Raw genomic sequence first — 25,785 nt, 5'->3', positions numbered from 1 at the left:
CAAGAAAGAAGTGTATTCATATTATCGGGGGGATAACGTGGAGAGGTTGGCGATTATGCTTACTCACAGATATAAGGATGACATAGATAGGTGACCTGGAAAAGGCGATCATCTAGTTCACTTCAATGTGACATAGAGCTACATGATCAAGTGTGGCATCCAGGGAGGATGGGTACATACAAAAATAGTCAGACGTAGCAAAGCTGAGGTTACCATTTGCCACAAGTAATGGATAATTATATAGCGCTGGTAAAACTTTAATTTTGTACAGTGGTTATTGACCTAATTGTTTTACATGTCAAGAAAAGTATACATTTTCTACATAACCGAGGTAAATTTTAGTAAAAAACACAATGGGCCACATTTACTTACACTGTCCATTCGCGACAAACCCGGGGCAATTCAGGGAAAATCGGTGCAAAACGCGATTCGGGCCCTTAGTAAATGACCCCCATTGTTTCACACAGATTGGGGTTGTCCAGCAGAGACTGGAACCCTGAGCGGAGTAGTAGGAAGAGGGGATTGGGTAATTTGAATGTGAGTTGGGAGTTTGTGGCCAATAGTGTGCAAGGGCATGCAGAATTGTCAGTTGGTGAGGAAAACCCACCTGCCTCTACCTAAGTTGCTTAGTTGTGACCAACGTGGATTGGGTAATTGGTAGTTTAAAAAAGGGGTGGGGGGTCAATGAGTTACAGGGTGTGTGTATAACCTTATTGATTAAATGTTATTTCATGTTTGCTGTCACAGTGGCCAGTCAGAGGGTCCTTGATGTTGGTGGAAATTGGTGGCGAGGTGGAGCTACAGGGTATGGTCCACCTCCAAATTTATGGTAAGAATATTTGATTGGTCAATGCGCAAGGCGTGACTCGTTCAGGTTGGAGTCAATGTGCAATGGAAGAATCACTTAGCGTGGATGGAGATACCACTAAACCGGAGCAGGTGGCTGGTTGTAAATAATGGTTTAGTATATGGATCTGGGCACATTGATCTGTTTTTGGTGCTTCAAGGATTATCTTAGTTGTGGTCATTTTTTTTTAAAATTTAATAATATTTGTATTGTTCTGTTCATAAAACTTTTGCTGCTATGACCACACCATTCCAAAGAGACGGTTGTAGTGTCGTTCTTGGGGTGTATGGTTTGGTTCTGGGGGTACAGCAGTGGTATTGCTGGTATGACTACCTTGACAACCCAGTTAAGATAAAAAACCTATCTTTGTATACCCTATGCCGTATGCATGAAATTAATATGTGAGTGTCTCTTCAGGATCCTATGTCTATCGAAAGAGTAGTACATAGAAAAAATATAGATGACAGGTACTCAGTAATTCTTTATTTCCCCTTCTTGTGGCGCTGTAAGAAAATTCAGCACTTATTGGCATATTTGCTTATTAAATTAGATAATAGACAGTAGAAGTTGATTTAATATTGAAAAATGTGGGGATGGACAAATTCTAATAGAACAATTTCACACTAAACATGTTTACATATGGAAACAAAAGTAATCCAGGGATCCTGATCATGAATCCATGAATCCCTCTGATGATGGTGATCTTTTGTAGTGTTGATCAACTTTTTTGGCAGGGAAAGTTGGGTAAAAGATGCAACGGATGTTGCTCATTGCGAAAAATATTATGCCCCCGGCATAAGTAGGAAACCTCTCCCCATTCCCCCTAAGCAGTTCTGCTTCCTTCTGTGTTGCTGGTATGTGTGGCTATGAAGCTGGCAGTCACAGTGACGTCAACACATTGGGGAACATTTACTAAGAACAGTGCAAACTGCACTAGATTTCTGGCGCACACTCTTCATGAATCTGGCGCCCCCTGCACTGCTCTGACCTTTAACATGGGGCATGCAACACAATTCTATCGGATTTTGCATGATACATGTGGCACACGGACCGACTGAGCACTGGAACGCCCCCTAATTTGTGTCACATGATGCCTAGTGCAGCTGCACCAGAAAAGGGTCACGTGCAAAATACAAATGTGGCGCAGGCACTTCATAAATACCTGTGCAAGAAGTTTGTACTAGAAAGAACGTGCAAAGTCTGAAGGAAAATTGGCACAAGGGCCTTAGTAAATGTGCCCCACTGTGCCTGCAGCTGCGGCTCCCTGCATCACTCTAGCATATGACTTTATCTGTGTCTCCAGCACAGATAAAGGGTACAGCAGGGCCAAAAACTTGTCCCACCAGGACAGTCAGAGACAGACCGATGATATAATATGGCAGTGGCGATGTAGTACAGGTAGTGGCCCATATTTGCTCCTGCAGCTTATTCAGTTGATATGATGAGCACGATTACACCAAGATAACCTCTTCATAGCAATGGAAACCATTTGCCACGGTCACCTTAGAGGTTGCGAATTAGAATGATAAAAGTCGTACCCGCAGAGCTACCCTGATGCTCACACAAAGACAATTATGTGTCGTGCTCTTCTATGTAGGTAGAGGAGAAATGTTTTTTCCCCCTAACATGCAGACAGAATTGTACATATTGATCCCATCCCGCAGTGTGAGGAACATTGATCCGCAGTAGTGAGAGCCAGCAGCAATGCTTACTGTAGGCCCTACTCACTTAACCCTTGCATTCCCATATCTGCCTGAGGTTTTTCCTGCTGCTATCTGCGTGTACTGGCTTCCGCCATAGATCACTGGGGACTATAGTGATAATGTATTTGTGTCTGGATTCGCATGTGGTTGGCAGAAAACTACATCCCCCACAATGCAGCGCATGCAGGGAACAGCTGGATTGGAGGAGAGGAGGGTGGGGGGCTTGTGGAGACAGCAGGGAGGTTTAGGAGAGTGGGGGTGGAAGAGACAGGCTCTGGGTTGCATGGTAACAGGTTTGTAAGCAGAGCTGACAGCAGGATAATGAGGGCTGTGACATGTTTGAGCACTGCATGCGCATGGCTCTGCTTTTTCCCCCGGTGCATGTGGTGTGCTCTGTTGTGTAGGTGGATGACAATTTGGCCTTCATAAAGGGGAAAAAATAATGTTAATTTTAGATTTTGTTTATGTTAATTCGAAAAAAATCTGTGTGGTGATGGTTCCTTTAGAGGCTGCAAATGCAAACATCCACGTAGAGGCAGCCATCTTGTGGTTATTTACTGTTATATATATAGCAAGAGCCGATTCTGTAGCCTTTATATGGGTGGGAATCCCTCATATCAGCTCGGGGTGGTCTCACAGTTATACACTGGGACTAGGGGCAGTGCCAGGTGCCCCAGTTCATGGTTATCGAGTGAGATGGAGGGGGGGGGGGCAGAATAATTTGTTTCGCAGGATTTATGCCATTTTAAGTTGGATGGACAGGGAGGGTGACTATGTTTTCTAAGGGCCCCCATATATCCAGCATTTATACTATACTATAGGTGGTGACCACCGTGAGTGTGTTCTGTTTAGGATTAACACTTTGTTTTCTAGACCACCATATATCCAGACCTGGCCCTGAGAACAGTGCAAGGTAACATACACAGGGAGAGCATACAGTTGTATCTTTTAAGATTAATATGAAAGATGATATAGATTTATAGATAGATGATAGATGGATAGATGCATAAATATAAAGATATATATATATATATATATATATATATATATATATATATATAGATAGAAAGATATGAGAGAAAGAAACAGTTGAAGAGAGATAGAAGATTGATTGATGGATAGATAATAAATAAGTGATAGATATGATAGATAATAGATAGGAGATAGGTAGATAAAAGATATATGGACAGATAGATAATAGGAGAAATTCCTAATACCTATTTCCAAGAGGTATTAAAAAAGCAATACATCATCTACCCACAAAAGTTCACATGCAGGGGGCGCCTTTAGGACAGGGAGTCCTGTGCAAATGCCCAGTTTGCACCCCCCTAACGCCGGCCCTGGTTGCAGAATGGGTTTGCTCACAGATCTTAAGGGCCAGGGTGTGAGTCCAGGATACTTACAAGATCCCCATGACAAAACCAGTCAAAAGCAAGTGCTAGACATCTTAAAAAATGTTTGTCTATACAGTTTCAGGAATTTGCAATATAAGGTCAAGTAAAATTTGCATTTAGCAGTACAGTGAGTAATTATTCTCGGTGGGCCCCTGGGACGTCATTCTGTTATTTCTCTCTACTGCACCGTTCTCACTATCTTGCTTTGTGTGGTACTGCAAATACTTTTTACTGAAGGACAGAATGGGATATGACATATTATGGGCCTACCCAATGATAAGCCATGTAATGTATTGGAGGATACATCTAGTTAATTTGTTTTACTGGACTCCTCTTGGCCTGAATAGTTCTGTTGCTTTGCAGCAGTGGGGGATCTGGGTTTAAATCCAACCTATAACTCTATTTCCAGGGACTCCTATGAGGGTTTGTGGACTAGTTGTTACAGAAATAATGTCGGCATAGTATATCAGGGATACATAAATAATATCTGTAAAACGACTGTAGTGACAGTCATTATACACAAGCTGCCTTCAGTTTATATGCTAATAAGATCCCTTCTCATGTTCTGTCTGTTCTGCACATTCAGAAGCCGGTACCCCTCCCCACGCCCATTCTCACTGTCTGTCAGGTCACATGCAGGTTAATGTCACTTTGCCTGGGGACACTGTGTCTGTCAAGTGACTCTGTGCCTCCTACACAACAGGGGGTGAGATGATGGTGATCAGTGGAAAGGAGGAGAGAAATCAGAGGAGGAGAGGAGGGGGCATGTCTGTTGTCTGGTAATGGCATTGGCATCCGGGCACAAAGGTTTTTGGGGATCAGTGTGAGAAGGATATCTATTATTCTATTTCCATTATTATCCATTATCTAGTATTAAATAAAATTTTGTGAAGAAATATTTTATGATAACTTTGGCTTCCACAATAAGGACATGATCAAAAAAGGTCTTAAATTAGGTAAATACAGATTCCACCATTTTGTCATTTATTTGCCAAAAATGAAACCAAAGTGCAAATGTGTTAAAAACTACCGTAAGTAAATCAATATCTTCTATAACAACCTTCACTAGCAATAAATTGTAGTAAACATTTTTGTATATATTTTTCAGTCTATCCTGTTGTTATGGAGGAATTTTGGCCCTCTCTAATTTAATGTTACTTCAGGTCATTGTATTTACACACAGATCTCTTAGGGTACGTCATACTACAGAGTTCGGCTGCAGCATAATCTCCATGTCTGGCTTTCCAAATTAGATTTTGACCGGCATGTCCTATATTTTTAGTGGAATATAGGGCATGTTGCTTTTTTTTGCTGCAAATGGAGAAATATGCTTGTAGAAAATGGAATTGGCAGATTCACTTCAATGAAATTAATGGGAGGTGGATTTTGCACCTGTTTTTTTCTCCCAGACAATCTGTCCTATAATCAGCTGTGTAAACTAGCCCATAAGGTCTCTATTGGCTTGAGTTCTGGACTTTGACTGGGCAATTGCTCGCTATACCTTGGTTCTTTTTTTTTTATTTGTTGGTGAGCTTGGGATTATTGTCCTGTTACATGACCCAGTTTTGGACATGCTTTAGCTATATGATAGATGGCCTCACATAGTTTGTCAAAGAAAAAAGCGACTCCATGGGACGCCCTCCACTCTCTTCAGTACACAGGTAACAAAAGGAAATAGGATCGTCACTCACTTGTTCCAATGCACGTTGGATGTTCTTTATTCAACCATGATAAAAAGCACTAAAAATTACAGCCAAGTTATTGGTAAGTGGTACATCTTACTTATTTCAGACCGATTGAGGTCCTTAGTCATAGATAGTCTATGACTAAGGAGCTCAATAGATCTGAAACGCGTAAGATTCAATAAAGAACATTCCACATGCATTGGACGACCCTATTTCCTTTTGTTACCTGTCTAGAATAGTTTGGTATACATTAGTCTGAATGCACTAGATCAGCAAACTGCAAAAACTTCTGCTTTAATAGAGGTGGTCACACTTTCAGATGATCAATTAATCAAAGGCATTTGATTAGCAGCATCTGGATGTTCCTTATTTTTTTCTCAATGTAACTGGCACGAGTTCTCACAATCCTTCTGCATCATGGCCTAGTTTTTGTTAAAAGGGCTATCCAGAAGGAAAAAAAAAGCAATTACTGCTGAATTCTCACACTTAAATCCTCCCCTGTTGTACAAAACTGAGACTGTTCCACTTAACTGTAATGATGTACTGTTTCCAAGCCTTCAAGTTTCTGTACTGAGGAGATCCAGCTCCTCAGTTGCAGCAGCTGCCAACTATTATATGCACATAGAGAGAAGCACATACACAGTTTGGTAGCTCTAGACAATGTGCAATTACATAGGGGCTGTGTCTCCTCAGTACAGACGCTTGAGTCCAGCATCCAGTCATATTATATAATTACATGGAACACACTGGGGCTCATTTACTAAGGGTCCAAACCCCGCACTTTCGTCGGGTTTCCCAAATATTACTGTTTTGCGCCGAATTGCCCCGGGATTTTGGCGCACGCAATCAGATTGTAGCTCATCGGCGCCGGCTTGCACGTGACAGAAATCGTGAGGCGTGGCTGTCGGACAACCCGACAGATTCGGACAAACCGCGGAATTTAAAAAAGGATTTGTGTCGCAAGATCAAGCACTGACATGCACCAGGAAGAAGAAGGTGAACTCCGGCAGAACTCGGCGCAGCAGCGACACAGGAAGGAACTCGGACGCACGATCTTAGTCAATCGCACCGGACCCGAATCCACATCGGACAACTCACCACAGGATCGCGACGGTACCGGGTTAGTAAATCTGCGCCACTGTCGCCTGTAGTCTGCACCCCATCACAGTGCAAGTGGAAGTGTAGGCCTTACCATGTATGGCATAAATATCTGGTCTCTATATTAAAATGCAAAGACCATCAGCTATAGTTTGGATAAATCTCAAATTACAATGCTCAAAATTAAGGGAGCACCAAAATACCACATTCTTAATCTCAATGAATGAAATATTCCAATGACAAATACAAAAGTGACCAAAGCAATAGCCAGAGGGGATGAAAATAGAGAAATGGTCTGTGATCACCACCTAAAGAACCACTCCTTTATTTGCACAGAAGCAGGATACATTGATTCAAAATCTGTTTTGAATCATAACTAGAAAGGTTGATTTCACAAAAGTATGATTGATTTGGAGATACTTTATTTTGGTTTGCTCTTTTCTTTTGGCACAATTTTTTACAGGTGCACCCAGGTGTCTATAAGTTTGCTGGTAAGTGTGTCTTTTGCAGTGTTCCTAAGTAGTAGTAGTAGCTTTGCAATTGCAATAAAGATGTTTTCTTTAATTTGTCCCTTTTTTCACCCATTTTTGAGCAAATTAGCAACCTTTTACGTTCAATTCTATACTTGGGGCACATGTATCTTTGTTTTTTGTCTGCTGCTTCTTCTTTTTTTGCTTTTACTTTGGACAGTATGTATCGTTGACTCTGGTTGCCTGTGATACATTGGTCTATATTGTCTCTTTCTTTAAACCTGCATTTGTCTCTATTTTGCCAATACTGCAGGCTCCATGGGCAAAGTTTTCGGTGAGCTGGAATCTGTGTATGTCTGTGGGTGGGCAGTAAGGTGGCTCAGTGGATAGCACTACAGCCCTCCAGTGCTGGGGTCCAGGGTTCAAGTCCCATCCAGGTTAACATCTTCAAAGAGTTTGTTCTCTCCATGTTTGCATGGGTTTCCTCCAGGTCCTCCGGTTTCCTCCCACATTCAAAAAACATACTGGTAGGTTGATTATATTGTGAGCCCCATTTTACTTTCCTTCCTTTTATTTTTATATAGCATACACAGATTACGTAGTGCTGCACAGAGCTTACCAAATTGGTCCCTATCCCCAATGGGGCTCACAATCTAATCAACCTACCAGTATGTTTTTGGAGTGTGGGAGGAAACTGGGGGACCTGGAGGAAACCCATGCAAACATGGAGAGAACAAACTCTTTGCAGATGTTGACCTGGATGGGACTTGAACCCTGGAACCCAGCACTGCAGGGCTGTAGTGCTAACCACTGAGCCACCGTACTGCCCACCCACAGGCATACACAGATTCCAGCTCAGTGCAAACTTTGCCCATGGCGCCTGCAATTCTGGCAAAAAAGAGACAAATGCAGTTTTTAAGAAAGAGACAATATAGACCAATGTATCACAGGCAACCAGAGACAACGATACATACAGTCCAAAGAGAAAGCGATAAAAGAAAAAGCAGCAGACAAAAAACAAAGATCCATGTGCCTCATTGTGTTGTTCAAGCTTTCCTTTTAGTTTTATGAGCAGTGTATTTTATGCCAGACAAAGGAAAGTATCACCCAGTGGTTTGATAACGCCAAAGGCCGATTCCTTGTGTCATGCAGCAGCATCCCTTCAGGTCCTGCATGAGGCAAGACACAATTATATCAGTTTTACTTTGATTGCTCTGTACATTTTTACAAGAACTGGTTACTAACTGGGGTCAAGCAAAATGGCAGTAACAAGCAAATAGGGCTGGTGGAAATGTGGCTCTTGCTCCTCCTATATTTTCTGGATGTTGGCAGAACAGAAGATCTTTTTAAAGCTTTTCAAGTGGTCCTTGTTTTTTATGTGGTAGGTTTGATCATCCTAACTATATGTATAGCTACTCCCTGCAGAGATAACATCATACAGCGCTGGCCCTATGACCGCTATGTGACAACCATCTGTTATTGCTGCGGCAGCCGCTGGCGTGTGTCAACGCTTTCTCAGCTACTCCTCCACCTTTCCTACACATGAGAAACGTCACTAGTTTGCTGTGTTGGAAAATTGTTTCTAATTCTTCTGAAAAGCTCTTTGTCTGTTGTAATGGATGGGTTTTTACAATGTATATATGTCTGCTGCTTGTCAGGATTCTGAAGGAGATGAGCATTAGAATATTTTCTTCAACGTCAAGGCTGTCACTGTGGGAGAAAATACATTTCAGATCTATTAGAAGCAGAAGTTTAACAATAAAAGGGTCTTTTTTTTTCAATGTTTTTTTGAAAAGCGACACTCTTGTCTATGGGTTCTGTCCGGTATAGCAACCCATCCTCCCTATAGAGATGGCGTTGGTCATTGATGCTCCACTGGTCATATAATAGTTGTTGCAGTATTACTACCATGTTTTCGGACCCTTATATTAGCTGTACAGGGTATGAATGTCGATATGCATGACTTATTAAGCACTTTGGTTCCGGCTACGTCCCCTGCATATTTTAAATAGAGAAAGTGAGTCAGCCGACAAAGCTCCATTTATCTCAAGACGAGGTCAACAGCATGAATTTGACTTTCTTTTACAGCATGTGACGGTCCAGCATCCATGACAACAGGTCTCGTTGTTGAGCACTAATTTGGAATTTGTAGGATAATCTTTGTCTCTATGGTTATTTAGTTGCTTGCAGTTCATGATTTTGTTACATGCACATGGTCTATTTCAATGCACCAGCTTATGCTAAAATACAGTAGTCAAGTAGCAGGGTAAAGCATGGATGAGAGTGCAAACAACACCCCTCAACATCTTGACCCAATTATCTAGAGCAGTGGTTCTCAACCTGTGGGTCGGGACCCCAGCGGGGGTCGAACGACCAAAACCGGGGGTCGCCTAAAGCCATCAGAGCCGAAATTTTACTGTGTTTTTACTGCGAGTTGCATGGTTTGGGGTCACCACAGCATGAGGAACTGTATTGCGGGGTCACAGCATTAGAAAGGTTGAGAACCACTGATCTAGAGTGTCTTTTTCTGGAGGACCCAGTACATTAATTTTTCTTCTGCATCATGTAATACTTCATCTTTCCAGCAGAGGAGCTGCAGGGAAATGTTACACTTATTGCCAGACTCTGTATCTTCCTTCTGATCATTGGGACCCTGTATTAATACAACTGTGATCAATTTGTTTTTGAGGGTACCTCCTAATTAAGGGGTTTTTCAAAGTGTACAGCCTTTTATTGCTATCTAGTGTGTAAAGTGATGTCACTTTGGATTTTATTTACTTTGTTTTACATTTTACTTAGTGTAGACATATTCACACTTGAATGTTAGATAATACGTCTTGTGGTTATTGCGGCCAGGCCCTGGCATGCCTCTGTCCATGTGTCACCACTGACTATGTCTCTCCTCCCCTCCAGCTGACATTGTCACTCTTCTACTGTCCATCCCTTCTACTGTCACAGCAAACATGGCACCTCGGAGTGTGGCCCTTCTGACAGGCATGTCCTAGCCGTACTGAATGTGTGTTGTATGTAGTGTGTGTTATAACTTCTATCATGTGCTTTTTGCTATTTATCTTATTATCTTTACATTTGCTTTATTTTTTTCTGTAATCCTCTTTATGATTCTTCCAAACTTCTTTTACCACTAATGCCTGCTCTGCCCATCATTCCCTTTTTGCCTGATCTATAACATTTATCTCCTTCTTTTCTGCCTGGTATAACCTCAGCTTTAGATGTGACAGTTCTCTATATATATCTGTGGGATATAAATAAATTGACACATGTGTGGGCGAATGTGAGTGTATTTATAAGTGTCCTAAAGAACTTATTTATGGACTAGATTCATTAGAAAACAGCTCAGTACATTGAGTGGCAAATCGTCCCTGTGCTTCTATTAACCAGAAGGAGCAGACTTATCGATATATCATTCCTTATGATGTGCACACTTATACAGGCCATTAAACATCCTGGTGAATCTTCATGTTTAAACAAATTGCATGAATACGTTTTCTATCTATATCTATAATTATCAACCATATCCATTTATCATTATCTATTTGTCTATCTAGACTTATCTTTTAATTATCTGTCTACCAATTGTCCATCCATCTATCTATGCACTTTTGGAATAAAAGAATTCCTTTTTCACTGAACTTGGAGTGCCACCATTTTTTGATTTTTATATGTGAAAGGATTTAACAAACCTGAAGGTTGAGCACCCGATTTTTCTTAACTGGTGCAGCTGAATTGTTTTATTTTTATCTATCTATAGAAAATTCCAGAGCAGCACAGTAAAAGATGTGGGTGCAAAATCCGTACAACCTTTGGCAGAGGTCTCCAATCGGCAGTGCAAAGAATAGGCAGCACTGCAGAATGTAGTGTCTTTATTCCATCTTGCGACGTTGAAAAAGATGCAACATGGAAAGACACCCTGATTTCACTACATTCTGCAGTGCTGCCTATTCTTTGGACTATCTATCTCAAAACAATGATGCCACAAATATATAGTGTATCTCATGTATACAACATCGATGATTTTGCACTATGATCAACTACAAAGTTTCTATTGTCTGAACTTATATTACTCATTGCCCATAATTTCTGCTACTGTTGTTTCTTCCATTTGCACAGGATAAATTGATTCCAAATCCATGTTGATTCATAACTGTACAGGTTGATTTCACATAAGTGTGATTGTTTTGGAGATACTTTCTTTTGGTATGTTCATTTTGCGCATTTTTGGATATTGCAATAGTTTCGATATTGCATATTGCACAATTTTTTTGTACCTACACCACTGGAAGTATTGGAAGATTTAGCGATGCAATAATTTTCTGTTTCAATAGTTTTTATACCAATAATAATAAATAAATAATACTTTTGAGTCTTTATAACATATTCTGAGGTCTGAAAGCTGTTTTACATAGGAATGGATTGGTCAATAACAAGGCTTTTTGTGCCTTTATTCAATGGGCAAAACACCAGTGAAATTCGGACTTCCAATCTCTACTATTTACCTCCTTATGTGGAAACACTCTTTGGCAATAAGCTCTTGGAGAAGTAATTAAAACACAGATATTTGTTCATATATGCAGGGCTTGAACTGATCGTATATGAGTTTTCATTGAATGACATGCGATCAGTTAACAATCACTCGGTGTTATGCATTGTTTAAGGGAAGCGCATATGTGATCGGGTCAAGCCACGCCCTAATGCGTTTGCATATGTAAATGCAATACAAGTGCCATATCTGACCGCACCCAGACATTGCTGCCGTGTTCTGTTGGTGCCTTTCTTATTACTTTAGATACATGTGGGAGAATTTAGCATGACCTGCATGTAAAAACCCCAAATCCAACATTTTTGCAACTTTAGGAGTGATTGGGTGGCGAGGGGGCATAAACCCCCGGACCCACTGTATTTACTATAGTACTACCTCATTTACTGCTTATGAAATATCATTAGTATATCTGGTGTTCACTACGCTGGCATCCGGAATATCAAGACTGGCATTAAATACATTAGTCATAATACAATCTTCCCATAATTGTGACTTAGATAGCATTCAGATCACATTTTAATTATCACTACAGAAATCCAGGTAATTCCAAAGGGTTCCGTTACTTTTTTCTATATCTGCAGCTAGATGCAATTGAACCTTCATCTTTCCAAACCTTTAAAAGTCTCATGTGTGTTTTGTTTCTGGACAAAGTTTCATTTTTCTAGCGTACAAGCCCTGAAATAAATATAATGCCTAGTGAACTTCCAGGTTCCAGGTGATTATTTTCGACTTTACGACACCTTTACGTCAAGTGGTCGTGGAGGGGAGTGAAGGGGGCATGGCCGCGGGCACTTGCTATTGGCTGGACCAGTGAAGCCTGAACAGTAGCTGGTAATATCGCAGTTGTACGCCAGGAGCCTCCTGGCAGTGCCGGACAGGTGGGTTTTCATCATGGATTGGCACTCAATGTATCTGGTCCTAACCATATAAGTGGATGCTCTGTCAGAGTTTTCATAGGTCAATAAACAAATACAATATAATAAACACAGAGTTTAACCAACAAAGAGAATTATTAACTTTCAGAGTGCTCTGTACATTGGCTTAGTTGGATCTGGTTCTTTGTGTAATACCCATGTAGAGGTTACATTTCTTCTTTCCTCCTCTCCTCAGTACCCCTCTGGCTGTGTTTCTTTGGTTGTCTCTGCGATCAGCATGTCTACCCATCAGTGGGCACATTTTTTGTACACAAGCTGGACATGATGGAGTACCAACAGCGCTTCTTGAATAAATCTGGTGAGTCATAAATCCATCCCTATAATATTATTGATTTCCAAAATCGAACACCCTAGCGCAATACATTTGGCATGCTTTGGGAAATGTGTAGTCTTTTATTTGCTCTTGCGGTAGCGCTGATCATCAACTCACTGGCAGTTTTATCAAGCTGTCTGAAAGTCAGAATATTCTTAGTTACCCATGGCAACCAATTACAGCTCTACTTTCATTTTACCAGTGCTCATGAATATTTTAAAGGGGAGCTGTGATTGGTTGCCATTGACAACTAAGAATATTCTGACTTTTCAGACAGCTTATTAAATCTGCCCTACTGTGTGGAGACCCTTTTAAAAAAAATATCTTCTGTAAACTGCATTTTGAGGAATTAACTTATTAGCAATTTCCCTACGAGTGTTTAGTAGTGATTAAGGTAATTCATAGGCTTCACAGTAACCAAATTTTTCCAGTAAATGCTAGCAGTGATATGTTTAAAGAGGGTTTACCGAGTTTGCATATTTTCTTAGCTCTTCAGTTTCCCATACTATTGAATGGAGTAGCAGGAAGCATGACCTACCTGCTGCTCCATCCACTATTGACCCCTGGATTCCTTGGGGTCAGTTCTTGTGAACAGTCGCCCCTACAACTTTCCCTACCCTATCCCGTGGCAAATTAGATACTCCTTTAAGTTTCTGGGGGTCTCAAAGATAAACACAGGGGTCCTGGGCATCCCTTTTGAAGAGGGTCATAGTCATGCGTGCACACTGCTTTGTTACCCTCAGAAGCAAATGAATACTCTCCTGAGATGTTAACTTACTGAATAAAGGCACCAGCATACAGCTAGCAAGATCTACAACAAATCTGCAGCATTGCAATTGGCATCAATTTCAGCTCATCTCTGGAGTGTAAATATCTCTAGCTTCCATAGAAGGCAGTATATCTTCAGTAGAGAACCAGAATCCAACAACTGGAAGGCAATAGAAAGCATCCAACATTTTATATTTCCCAAAATTCCCTAAGTGCAGACATGAATGCTTGCAGAATTAATAATGCATGCATGCAAGATCAGATTGGTAATAAAATAGATATATTCAGATGTCCTTTTCTAATCAGTAAATTTTCAGTGGGTACGGAAAGTATTCAGACCCCTTTAAATTTTTCACTCTCTGTTTCATTGCAGCCAATCAGTAAATTCAAAAAAGTTATTTTATTTAATGTACACTCTGCACCCCATTTTGACAGAAAAAAAGAAATATAGATATTTTTGCTAATTTATTAATCAAGAAAAACTGAAATATCACATAATTATCATTATTCAGACCATTTGCTGTGACACTCATATTTAAGTCACATGCTGTCCATTTTCTTCTGATCCTCCTTAAGATGGTTCTACTCCTTCATCAGAGTCCTGCTGTGTTTATTTAAACTGATTGGAAAGGCACACACCTGTTGATAAAAGACCTCACAGTGCATGTCAGAGCACATAAGATTCATTAAGTCTAAGGAACTGCCCAAGGAGCTCAGAGAAAGAATTGTAGCAAGACACAGATGTGGCTACAAAATAATTGCTGCAGCACTCAAGGTTCCTAAGAGCACAGTGGCCTCCATAATCCTTAAATGGAAAAAGTTTGGGACGACCACAACTCTTTCTCAACCTGGCCGTCCAGCCAAACTAAGCAATTGTGGTGAAGAACCTTGGTGAGAGAGGTAAAGATGAACCCCAAGAGGACTCCCAGACTATGGGTAATACGATTGTCTTATAATTTTAAGCGGTATGTGTGGAGAAAACCAGGCACTGGTCATCATTTGTTGATGCATAGGCTGACACTTTTAATGCACTTCAATACATGGTTATTGCAGTGTATTAGTATGTACTAGTTATCACATGATCACTAGTTCATATGATAGTATTGAAAAAACAAAAAAAGTACAAAACAACACAAAAAATAAATAAAAAATAAAATTCCTTAAAATGTCCCAAAAGCCCCTAAAACATATGAAACAATAAATAATTAAAAAAATTCCCAATCTATAAAAATGCAGGTTATGCATTTTATTCCTGGCAGTGAACCTCGTTGTAGAAAAATTAGCTCAAATGTCTGAATCAGCACTTTTTTTTCCTTTCACGACACATAAAAAATGTAATAAAAATTGATGTAAAGGTCACACAGCCCCGAAAATGGTAGCAATAAATACATCAGCTTGTCCTGGAAAAAATGGGGATACAAAAAGTTTTTTAATTTTTGGTAAAATCTATTAACTAATAAAACCTATACAAATTTGGTATCATTGTGATCGTAACGAACCAATGAATATATTAGAGATGCCATTTGGAGTTTACAGTGAAAGACTTAAAAAACAGGGCCCCCAAGAAAATGGCGCGAAAGCGGTTTTGTATTGTATTTCCACTTCCCAGTAGATGGCATGGAACATAAAATACCATCACTTGGAAGTACAATGTGTTACGCAGAAAAGGGGTTAAAATTCCTCCTATACCACATGATAAAAAGTTTACAAATTCTCTGGGATAAAGGTTTGTGGTACCTGAGGCCAAGTTTGGAAACGCAATCCAAAGGCTGCACTCGTGATCACATATTTTTGTAACATTGGGGCTTTTTTTAGGTCTGCAGATCATATTTCCGTCGGACTTCCCAGCATTTTAGGGATTTGCGGCACTGGGACAGGTATTTAGCAGGGGATTGTGTCGCACGCAATTGGCTTTCATGCGGCAGAAATTGGGGGGCGTGTCGTCGGACGATTTTGGATTGAGCGCAGGATTTAACATTCAGTTTGTGTTGCATCCAGTGCACTTATAACATGCACCGGGAAGAAGAAGGTGAACTCCGTTAGACCTGTGCGGGGTGAAGCGAAACATGCAGGATATCGGGTGCACGATCTTAGTGAATCGCAGCACAGTGCATTGTCGGCAGTGCATTGTCTCAGAGGCTCTACAAACACGTCATGGCACCTGAAAACTACTGTGGCCTACAAAAGCTCAATGGCTCCTTCCCTTCCACGCTTCGCCATGTGCCCTGACAATGGGTTACATCCACATATGGGGTGTTCTCTTACTTGGAAGAAACTGCACAATATATTCCTAGATGCATTTTCTACTTTTATTCAGTTTATGTGGGTAAATTTTGTGGCTAAATGAAAATATTAATGATAAATAGTAGTGAATTCCAAATCAATCCTTCATTATGTTTGAATTTCTTTAAAATACATAAAGGATTAACAAGCTTCATACCTGCTGTTTTGAATATTTTAAGGGGTGAAGTTAATATAACAGGGTGATATATGAGGGGTTTTGTATTAACAGAACTTCCTATAGAAATAATTGGTCCCTAAAATAATTGATTCCAAAATATTCTTGAAAATTTGAGAGAATGCTGTTTGATTTGTGATTCTAGCGTCGTAATAAAACAAAAGGACACTTATAAAATGATGCCCACACAAAGCCGAGATATGGTAAATGTTTGTTAGTAACTAATTTCGGTAGTAAGTTTGAAAAGCAGAAAATTTTGAAGTTTAATAATAGCAATTTCTTTCTAACTGTTTACCAAATTCACCATTTTTCATAAATAAATGTTAAATATATCAACCAAAATGTCCCACTATTTTGAAGTATGAAATGCAACGGAAAAACAAAGTAAAAAACACTTGGGTAAGATAAAGCGTTCTAAAATTATAACCAGATAAAGTGATACATGCTGGTTTTGAAAAATAGGTCTTGGTCATCTAGGCACAAATGAGCTTGGTCACTAAAGGGTTAATAATGAAAAGACACTTGGTTTTTGTGTCCTTAAACAACAACTCTTTTTTTGTCTTAACATATGTAAAAAAAAAACCCCTTGGAATGTCTTCTTATCATCCTCAATGTTGTGCTGTTTATTTAAAGAAATATAAGGATCAAACGTGCCCCATCTGCTGCTCATACAAAGAAGTGCATATATGTGGCCGGAGAGTAGTGATCCCACGACTTCATCTGTTACTATAGAAACAGAAGATCGCTGTATGTTCAATGCAGATAGAGGGCGCTCTACTCTATTGCTATAATTGCAAATCATTTAAAGGGATTTTCTTATCATCTGAAAATGTGAGTGATGAAAATAGAAACCGGTTCTCACACCTGATGTGTGGTCTATCCTGCCGGCAGATGCCTTTCCTCATAGTCATGTTATGTCCATATGTGATTGCCTCAGTAGCATTCTGCTTTCTTTTGTATTAACAGGTCAATTGCTCCCGATTACCTTTCATGCTAATTTGTTGGGGTTCCCTGACCTGCCAAGATGGTTGCGTTATAGCCAGCGCTCCCCCTGGCACAGTGCATATCTGTATGGCTCCCCCACCACGCCTGACAAGCATGTCATAGAGGTACAAACGTTATGATAAGGTGTAGAGATGCTGGATATCTCTATATTTACTAATTCCCTGGATGTATTTCTCAATTGTCCATCAGGTAACTGTATACAACAGGAAGACCTTTGAAATCCTTCGAGAAAAGATTATTATCAACATTCTTTCTGCAACAGGTAAGTGGCTTACACTATGATAGTCCTACTGGGGGAATCAAACATCCATGCAACTTAAAGGAAGTCTACCATCAGGGATCTATAGATCGGATGGTAGACTCCTCCTTCCAGCTGGCTACAACAAAGAACCTTTAGGGTGAAAACATGTCAGATTTATGTTTTGTAACCTTTTTCTAAGAAAGCAGATTTTTAATCAAAAAATTGCTCTGCTAAGTTTTGGAAGCTGGATTTTTCTCATTATTTTTGGTGACTAAACTGTATATGTCCAGTCACCTTGTCTACTGTTATCTTAGAATTATGCTCATTACCTGAAGGGCAACTGATGTACACTAACACCTCCGAGCTCTGGGAGCTAAGGCTACTCTGTTCTGCACAGATACCTTGAGGAATCTACCATCAAATTTACATCTGTATGTAGATTCCTGATGGTAGATTTTCTTAAAAGGGGCTTTCCATAAAAGATATTTATCCCCTGTTCACTTGTGATCCTCCAATTTTACAATCCCTGGGTTCCCGTTAGTTAGATCCTCCTGTGATCAGATATGTTTCCCCTGTCCTGTAGATACACTATCTGTAATTAGTAAATACCCTTTAAGGGCTTCGTATTAGTAGTCCAGGGACCCCCTAGGTGAAATTTTATAATACATGGCACTAATTTAAGTTATCATGTGAAACAACTGTGGAATCTGTGATTTTGGTGCTGAAGGCCAGTCCTTGTGACCCCATAGATTTGATATTGATGACTTATCCTATGAATAAATCATCAATGTTCTAATAGTAAGAAACCCCTTTAATATATTTCTTTGTCTTAAAGCGAACCTGTCAGCAGGAATGTAATTTTTCGCTGGTGACAAGTTCCAATAGCCTATATTATACTGATTTTAAAAATGCCTTTGTCAGCATTGTGAATTATTTCAGTACTTTATACAAGTTTAATGCACATTACTTAGCTCACTGCCAGAAACAAGCGGCGAGTCCCAACCTGAGTGTGCCTGTGTCTCTTCATGCATTCTTCCTCTCCTCAACCCAATCCCCCACCCCTGTCTGCTCAATGCACATGACAGGAAGTGGGGAGAGGAGAGCAAGCTGGATGAGTGTGGAGGAGAGGACACTGACCGAGGCTGCAGCTGCTTTCCCTCCTCCCTAGGAACTCACCACACAGGGAGCAAGGTAATGTGAATTAAACTTATATAAACTACTGAAATGTTTCCGAATGCTGACAAACACTTTTTTATAATCAGGATAACAAAGGTTATTGGAACCTGTCACCATTTTAGTGACTTTCCTAGTGACAGGATTTTAATGAGGCATCTGTACTCATTTGTGGGAAACTTCTGTATTGTCTTCCCCTGATGAGAAACACAAAAGTGTATCACCTGGCATGATTGTGCCAATATTACCCCCAAATTAAGCCAAATAAGATTTTCATATCTGAATGAAATGACTGATATAATTGCTGATATATTATTAAAAGTTATTGGGGCACATTTATCAAAAACAGTGCAAACAGCACTGGGAATAGTGCAGAGTGGGGCTCATTTACTAAGGGTCCGTCGGACGCATTTTCATTGAGTTTCCCGACGATTTCCGTTTTGCGCTGAATTGCCCCGGGATTTTGGCATACGCGATCGGATTTTGGCGCATTGGCGCTGGCTTGCACGCATCAGAAACCCGAAGGATTCGGACAATGCGCAGGATATAACAATCAGAAATGTGTAGCAAGACACGCATTTACAAGCACCGAGAAGAGGCAGATGAACTCCGGCGGACCTCGGCGCAGAAGCGACGGATGCAGGAACTCGGGCGCACAAGGTACGTAAATCGCTCCGGACCCGAATCCTCGCCGGACAATGCACCGCGGGATCGCGACAGGACCGGGTAAGTAAATTTGCCCCAGTGTGTTACACTTTTTCAAGGCCAAAATGTTTGCCTGTCTTAAGCAACACCTTTTTCTAATAAGCCATGACCCCTTTCTTCTAAGGCAAACATTCACACTATATACTTGGTGACGGGGGCCACATTGCCCCATTTTCATTAACTAGCCTTGTCCTTCTTCTCTACTATTGATATGTCTCTTTCTTAAGAAGTGCCACCACCATATGAAGCTGAATTTTTGGTCACCAATGTTGATGTGGAAGAAATGCTCCCACCTGAAACCCGCCACGATTTCCAGGTCCCTCTGCAGGAACTTTGGGATACCCAGCGACTTTTTGTCATCAATGTCACATCAGCGCTGGACAAAGGGGGAAGAGTACCGCTACCACTGCCCGGACTAAAAGAGGGGTATTTATATAAGTGACAAGCAACAACTCTCACAGATCATAAAGGCATCATATACCCATGATTAGATGTCACAGGGTCCACGGGGCTGAGATACGGGCAGGGGCAGACTGGCCATATAATTCACCGGAGGAAATCCTAATGGGCCGACTGCTCTGGGGCTGGTGTGGCCAGTCTAAAAATAATAAACCATGTACTCACCTTTCTGACACCCCTCGCAACTCCGATACATGATGCAGTCCAGCCGGCAGTGACCGCTCTGTGCGCGTCTGCTGCGACTATAATAATATTATATTTTACTTAGGTGCAGTATTATAGTAGTTATATTCTTGTACATAGGGGGCAGTATTATAGTAGTTATATTCTTGTACATAGGGGGCAGTATTATAATATATTTTACTCAGGGGCAGTATTATACATTCTTGTCTATTGGAGAAGGTATTGCAGTAGTTTTTTTGTGTATATATAAGTGTTCTGTTCTTTTAAAAAAGAAGCGTTATTCCTGTATAAGGGAGGCAGTGGGGGTCTCTCTGCGCTGTACATCTTGATTTAGACCATTTATCAACAGTTTGTGTGGAGTTTAGTAATTCCCCCCACATCACATGGTCACGCCTACTTGTTTTGACTCCGCCCACAGAATGGGGCCACTTTTACAATCTTTTCTAGGGAACTTTAAATTCCCAGTCCACCCCTGGATACACAGAACTGTTTGTCAGTATGGTCAATGCATATTTTTTGGTTCTAGTACCAGAAAACCCCCTAGTCTTGTGAAAAACATCCTTGTATCTCAGTCTCAATTAGGAAATCCCCTTTAACCAATCCTATGTCCGTGGTCTCTCAGCATACGGCTGTCATCGCATACTTGTAGTTGTGTCATCACAGGTAGGAGATCAATGCCCTAAGATGAACCTTCTCTTCGCCAGGAAGCAGAGGTTAGAGGTCCCTCTGCAGCATCCATTTAATCCTCATAGCAGCAACATCTGTGCAGTATTAATGTTCCCACTCCCAGAAAGTAATCCCATGTTGCATTAACTGTTATTAATGTCACTGCCATCCACATAAGTCCGTGCTCCCTTTACTTGACAGTGTGCCTAATTACATTGTGGGCAATGCCAAGAATGCCATCTTTATAGGACATTTAACATTTGCTCATTAAAATGTCAACTGAACATTATACAACACTTGGTTTTCTGTCCCGTATCTCTATCTGGGAAAGCTGGGTGACATCTTATATCACTGAATGATCACTGACTTGCCATACAGCCTTCTGTACTCCAGAATGGGAATCCTGCCTAATAATGTAATTATGCATCCCGGATTTCCATATCTCTGCATCTCTGTTGTAGGCAACATATCAATAGATTTACAGATAAAGTTACAACTACACTGAATTTTCAAAGAGCACTGCCCTCCTGATTTAATAAATGTTATAAATATGGCTGCACATAACCACCACCAGGGGGAGGTATTTGCATATTATCATGTATAGAATACAACTAAATCGGACCTGTAAATGTGTGCAGTGAACTCCTCTGCTTGTGTACAGGGTATTTGTGAAGGTGGCATCTGTTGTTCCTTTCCCTGAATGTCTTTATGAGACCCAAAAGCCGCAGATCCGACAGCAGTGTAAGGAAGGGAGGAGGCCATTGTTATGTCCTGACCTAGTGGCAAATGACTTCAACATTGACTGGTGCAATGTGACCTTGGTGAGTAGCTGTAGTACTGAATATGACCACCAGATGGCATAGGCTCACACTATAGTGTACAGAAAGCTGTACCTTTAGATGTTTGTGTTAATAAGTATTTTTTATATATTCATATATAATTCTTAAAGAAAGAAAAAAAATTATAAAATACCTATGATTCAGAATCAATACATTAAGTCTGAATCTGTTTCAACCCTTTTAACCTCCTATATATTGTCAGCTAATGTACAATGTTTTTCTATCAAGTTTGATATTCTGGTACATTTAGTACTCCAGTATCCAATGTGTTGTCTGAGTAATTCCTTACTGGTTTATGTTACAGGTAGATGAGTCAGGGTCCTCTCCTATGCCTCCTAGTTATGAGCCGCTGGCATGGGATGAAGAATTTAACCCTCCTTCCGATGAATTAAGTGAAACAGACTACTTTACTGATTACCTGCTGACTATGCTACTCCCCGTTCTCATTGCCCTGTTGCTGTTCCTGCTATTGTCCTACATCATGTGCTGCCGCAGGGAAGGGGTGTAAGTACTGAGTGACACAATGAATGGTCGTGTAGTTAATTCTAGCAAATGGAACCCCTTTTAGGAACTTTGCCTGTTTCCAATAATATGCACCAATAGGTTTAAACTGTCAGGGGCTCTGTTATAGGATTGAACATTCAATTAAGCAATTTTGTTATAAATGTCCAACTGGGCACCTGCTGAGAGCATCTTTAGCATGGAGAAAGTGCTTTAGATTAGGACATAAGAGATAGACTGCTACTTGTTAGTGCCATACTCCTTAAAGGCACTGAAAACTTTGGAGAAGGTCTATATGATAAAGAGGGATTATGAACTGCTTTTCCTTCCTGGGCGGATACTGCTATCCGTGAGAGTATTGAATGTGACCTAGCTGGTACCAATATTTAAGTCAATGCTCCAAATAACCATGTGAATAAATACTGCAGATGATGATAAAAGAAGTAGCATCATAGATTGTGGTGAAGGGCTAAACCATGAAAACAGTGAGTAAGGACTTATTGGTGATCATGCCCATCAAAGGGAACCTGTCACCAGGGACCTCATTTTCACTAAAGACAGGTTACATAAGCGCATCACACCTGCAGCGCACATCTGCCTTTTCTAAGCATTTGAATTACAATATAAATGTGTGTTATAACTTACCATGCTCCAAGTCAGAATCCTATTTGTAGTTCCAGGGGTTAGCTTTGGTTTGGATGCATTTAAAAAAAACAACATGTGACTTGTCTGAGCTGCTCTTAGCCCCACCGTTGGCCTAAGTTGGGGGCCAACATCAGCTCCAACAAGTCACATGTTGTTTTTTGAAATGCATCCAAACCAAAGCCCAACCCCTGGGACTACACAGAGGATTCTGTCAGGCTGCAAGGTAAGTTATAACACACAATTATATTGTAATGCAAACGCTGAGAAAGGGGATATTTGCAATCCAGCTGTAATGGGCTTCTGCAACATGTCTTTAGTGAAAATGAGGTCCCTGGTGACAGGTTCCCTTTAACTGTCTATTTGGAGGTCATGCATGCAGGAAGGTATGTTGATCATTGGCCGATCTTGTCCATGGTGGTTTTGGATTTATGATGATGTCTTGGGGTTAGGAAGTAAGACCTTTGATGATATGTTTGATGATATCATTGATAAGGCAAAGGCATCATGATTATTGGCACAGTGTTAGTGATTTGTGACCTGGTGTTAGGTATCATTGGTATCATATTACATCTCATGATAACCGGCAAGGTGTTTGGGATCACTACAATCTAAGGTAATGCAATGATCAATGTTAGGGGAATAATAATTATTATCATCATTGAAATAAGAAAAGCAATTAAGCAAAGAGCACTAGAAGATTGTTTAATCATATGGATAGAATGGTGGCTGCCTGACGATTATTACATTACAATATATTATTACACTATTTCTGTACAACTTGATATCTAATCTCACTGTTGTTTTTATTTTAAGGCAAAAAAGAGACGCTGCAACATCTGAGTAAGTAGCAGAATGTCCTTCCGTAATAACTTTCTTCCAATATAATTAATATATTCTACAGCAATTCACTGCTTTGATATGACCTTATCCTCATGAAACTTCTAATAGGGTTTCCCTACCCTTAGTAGTGCTGTGCTACAAGACTTATTGTGCAGCTTTACCTTGTCTATATTCATTAGATAGAAAATTTAGTATATTTGTAGTGCACTTTCACAGATTTTTTCGCTTAGTCTTCATTTCTTGCTAAAGGAAAACTTATTACAGTTAATAAATGGTATTACAAAGCATTTACTGAAGCTCCTTTTACACTACATAGTACTGGGTCTCCTTTACTTGGCTTTCAATCCTGGCTTGATATATAGCAATGTTCATCTTGGTTGGCACTGCTCTCATATACCATGTGTGATCCACAGAATCCAGCTAGTTCACCAACAGTCAATCTTCTCCAACACGGAAGAGCTTCGGCATATGGCTGCCAACAGGGATGTTCCTCGACCCCTCTCCACGCTGCCCATGTTTAACGTGCGCACAGGACAGAGGACATCTCCCATGGAGTTGTCAGGTGATAGTGCTCATGTGCCTCTGATCCTGTCTCAGCAATGAATGTTCTCCAGATCCTTTCCTCAGCAAGGTAAGTAGCCAACGAATGCAACAGTAAGTGAGTGGGTATATTATATTGTATCAACAGACTGATAACATATAAATACACAGTAATACGGATCTGTTCATGTGACACAACATTTATTAGGGAAAATCAGGAAATAGGTAGGTTTATTCTTTTTATACAATAAATCAGGAAATTCTTGTTTGTGAAATTAGAAAAGTAAACTATCATCCCAGTTTCTATCCCAAAACTTGATATTTCCTGAAATCCAATGTGCTGGCTATATAAAGTTATATCTATAGTTGTGAGCCTACAGTGAGGATAGTTACTTCAGTTCTTGTCATGGAGATCCCAGCCAACCAAAGTTACTGCATAGCACCTTCTCTCTCTCCCAATGAACACTACTGGTGTTGGAAGTACATATTTTATCAAGGGTAACTCTTATTTTTTTTAAAATATTTCTAGGAATTATCCGGAAACTGTCGGTCTGGACGATGCTTCTTGGCACCGGAAATAATCTGTCAAGATTATGTTTTCCTACTGTAGTCTGTCTGGAATTAATGGCTACAGTAATAGGCTGCTAAATAAAGTTACCATCCTCAGGATATACTGTATAAAGGTTACTGACTTGTCTCACCTTTCTTCTAACTTAGCAGGTAATAAATTAGCGGTTATACTGGCATAGACACAGAATACATACAACACATTGACTTTACCTGCTCCTTTATCTAAATTAAATTAGCATAGTAAACTAATATACTGTGCTGGTTCTTCATACTACATGATGCAATGTATAGGTGTATTCTGTATCATTACTTTACATATATAGAACAAGCATGATATGGTAAGGTGATAAGGTTTTACAATTTAGTGTATGTGATTCGGTGGAAAGAACATTTCTCACAATAAACTTTGAAGTGTTAAAAAGTCTGGTTAAATAGATCCTCAGTAGAGAATGGGGGTAACAAGTAGTAGGATCCTGACCTATGAAAGGTTAATTGAGGATGCATCATTGATACCTGTAGGGTGAACGTTCCTATAAGACCATGAATGAATGTTAAGCTTTATTTTGATCTCAATTACATTTCATCGTACACTTGATGTGAACCTCCTAGATGTCTTGCTTCTTCCATTCCCATTTGCGTAAATAAGTATCCTTCAATCATTCACCATTGGGACCTTCTGGAAATAGGAGGTGCTCCCCACTATCTCATTTTATGACCCCTTTAAGACTTTAACAAATGCAGTTTATGTTTTTAAAATGGTAATATATGATGTATCCGTTATCATTTACATTTATTATATATTCTGACAGTACAACTCATATATGGTTACATAAGATCACTGATTTGGGTCTTCATTGCGGCCCCAGCACCAGGACTACCTGTGTTCCTAGTGAACCTAAATTACAACTCTGGAGTGTTCTAAGTTAAGTTCCAAAGAACCACGGAAGAACTGAATTATGTCCATACTATACATATGAATGACCCTATAATTTTTTTACCAAATTATATATCATATATGATCATCCAGTAAATAAATATACATACATACAGATATTCATTTTACCTCATCAAACAACATACTGCAATCCTCCGTGTCCTCCAATTGTGTAGTTCAGCCATTATTTCATCCCTCTATAGTATTATACGATTCATTTCCCAGAATTCCTGTATGGATTTATCAATTCCCTCA

The 25,785-nt window shown here is 40.1% G+C and overlaps 1 protein-coding gene across 4 annotated transcripts; it reads left to right on the top strand.

The window, feature by feature from the left end:
- The first annotated feature begins 596 nt into the window (after nt 1-596).
- On the top strand, nt 597-24,713 carry SGCA (sarcoglycan alpha). Of its 4 annotated transcripts, XM_072111288.1 has the most exons (11): nt 597-650; nt 748-829; nt 12,866-12,988; nt 17,196-17,338; nt 17,424-17,496; nt 19,581-19,779; nt 21,323-21,482; nt 21,805-22,004; nt 23,460-23,486; nt 23,900-24,117; nt 24,556-24,713. In XM_072111288.1, exons 2-10 carry the CDS (start codon nt 769-771, stop codon nt 24,087-24,089), a joined length of 1,176 nt encoding a protein of 391 aa, XP_071967389.1. In that variant the 5' UTR covers nt 597-650; nt 748-768; the 3' UTR covers nt 24,090-24,117; nt 24,556-24,713. The 4 variants fall into 4 exon arrangements, with proteins under 4 accessions (XP_071967389.1, XP_071967391.1, XP_071967390.1 ...); XM_072111290.1 differs by lacking the exons at nt 597-650; nt 748-829 and adding an exon at nt 2,819-2,843; XM_072111289.1 differs by lacking the exons at nt 597-650; nt 748-829 and adding an exon at nt 10,090-10,191.
- The last annotated feature ends 1,072 nt before the right edge of the window (nt 24,714-25,785 follow it).

The sequence above is a fragment of the Engystomops pustulosus genome, chromosome 6 (genome assembly GCF_040894005.1).
Source record: "Engystomops pustulosus chromosome 6, aEngPut4.maternal, whole genome shotgun sequence".
Classification (NCBI taxonomy): Eukaryota; Metazoa; Chordata; class Amphibia; order Anura; family Leptodactylidae; genus Engystomops; species Engystomops pustulosus.
This window is presented reverse-complemented; position numbering and strand designations above follow the sequence as displayed.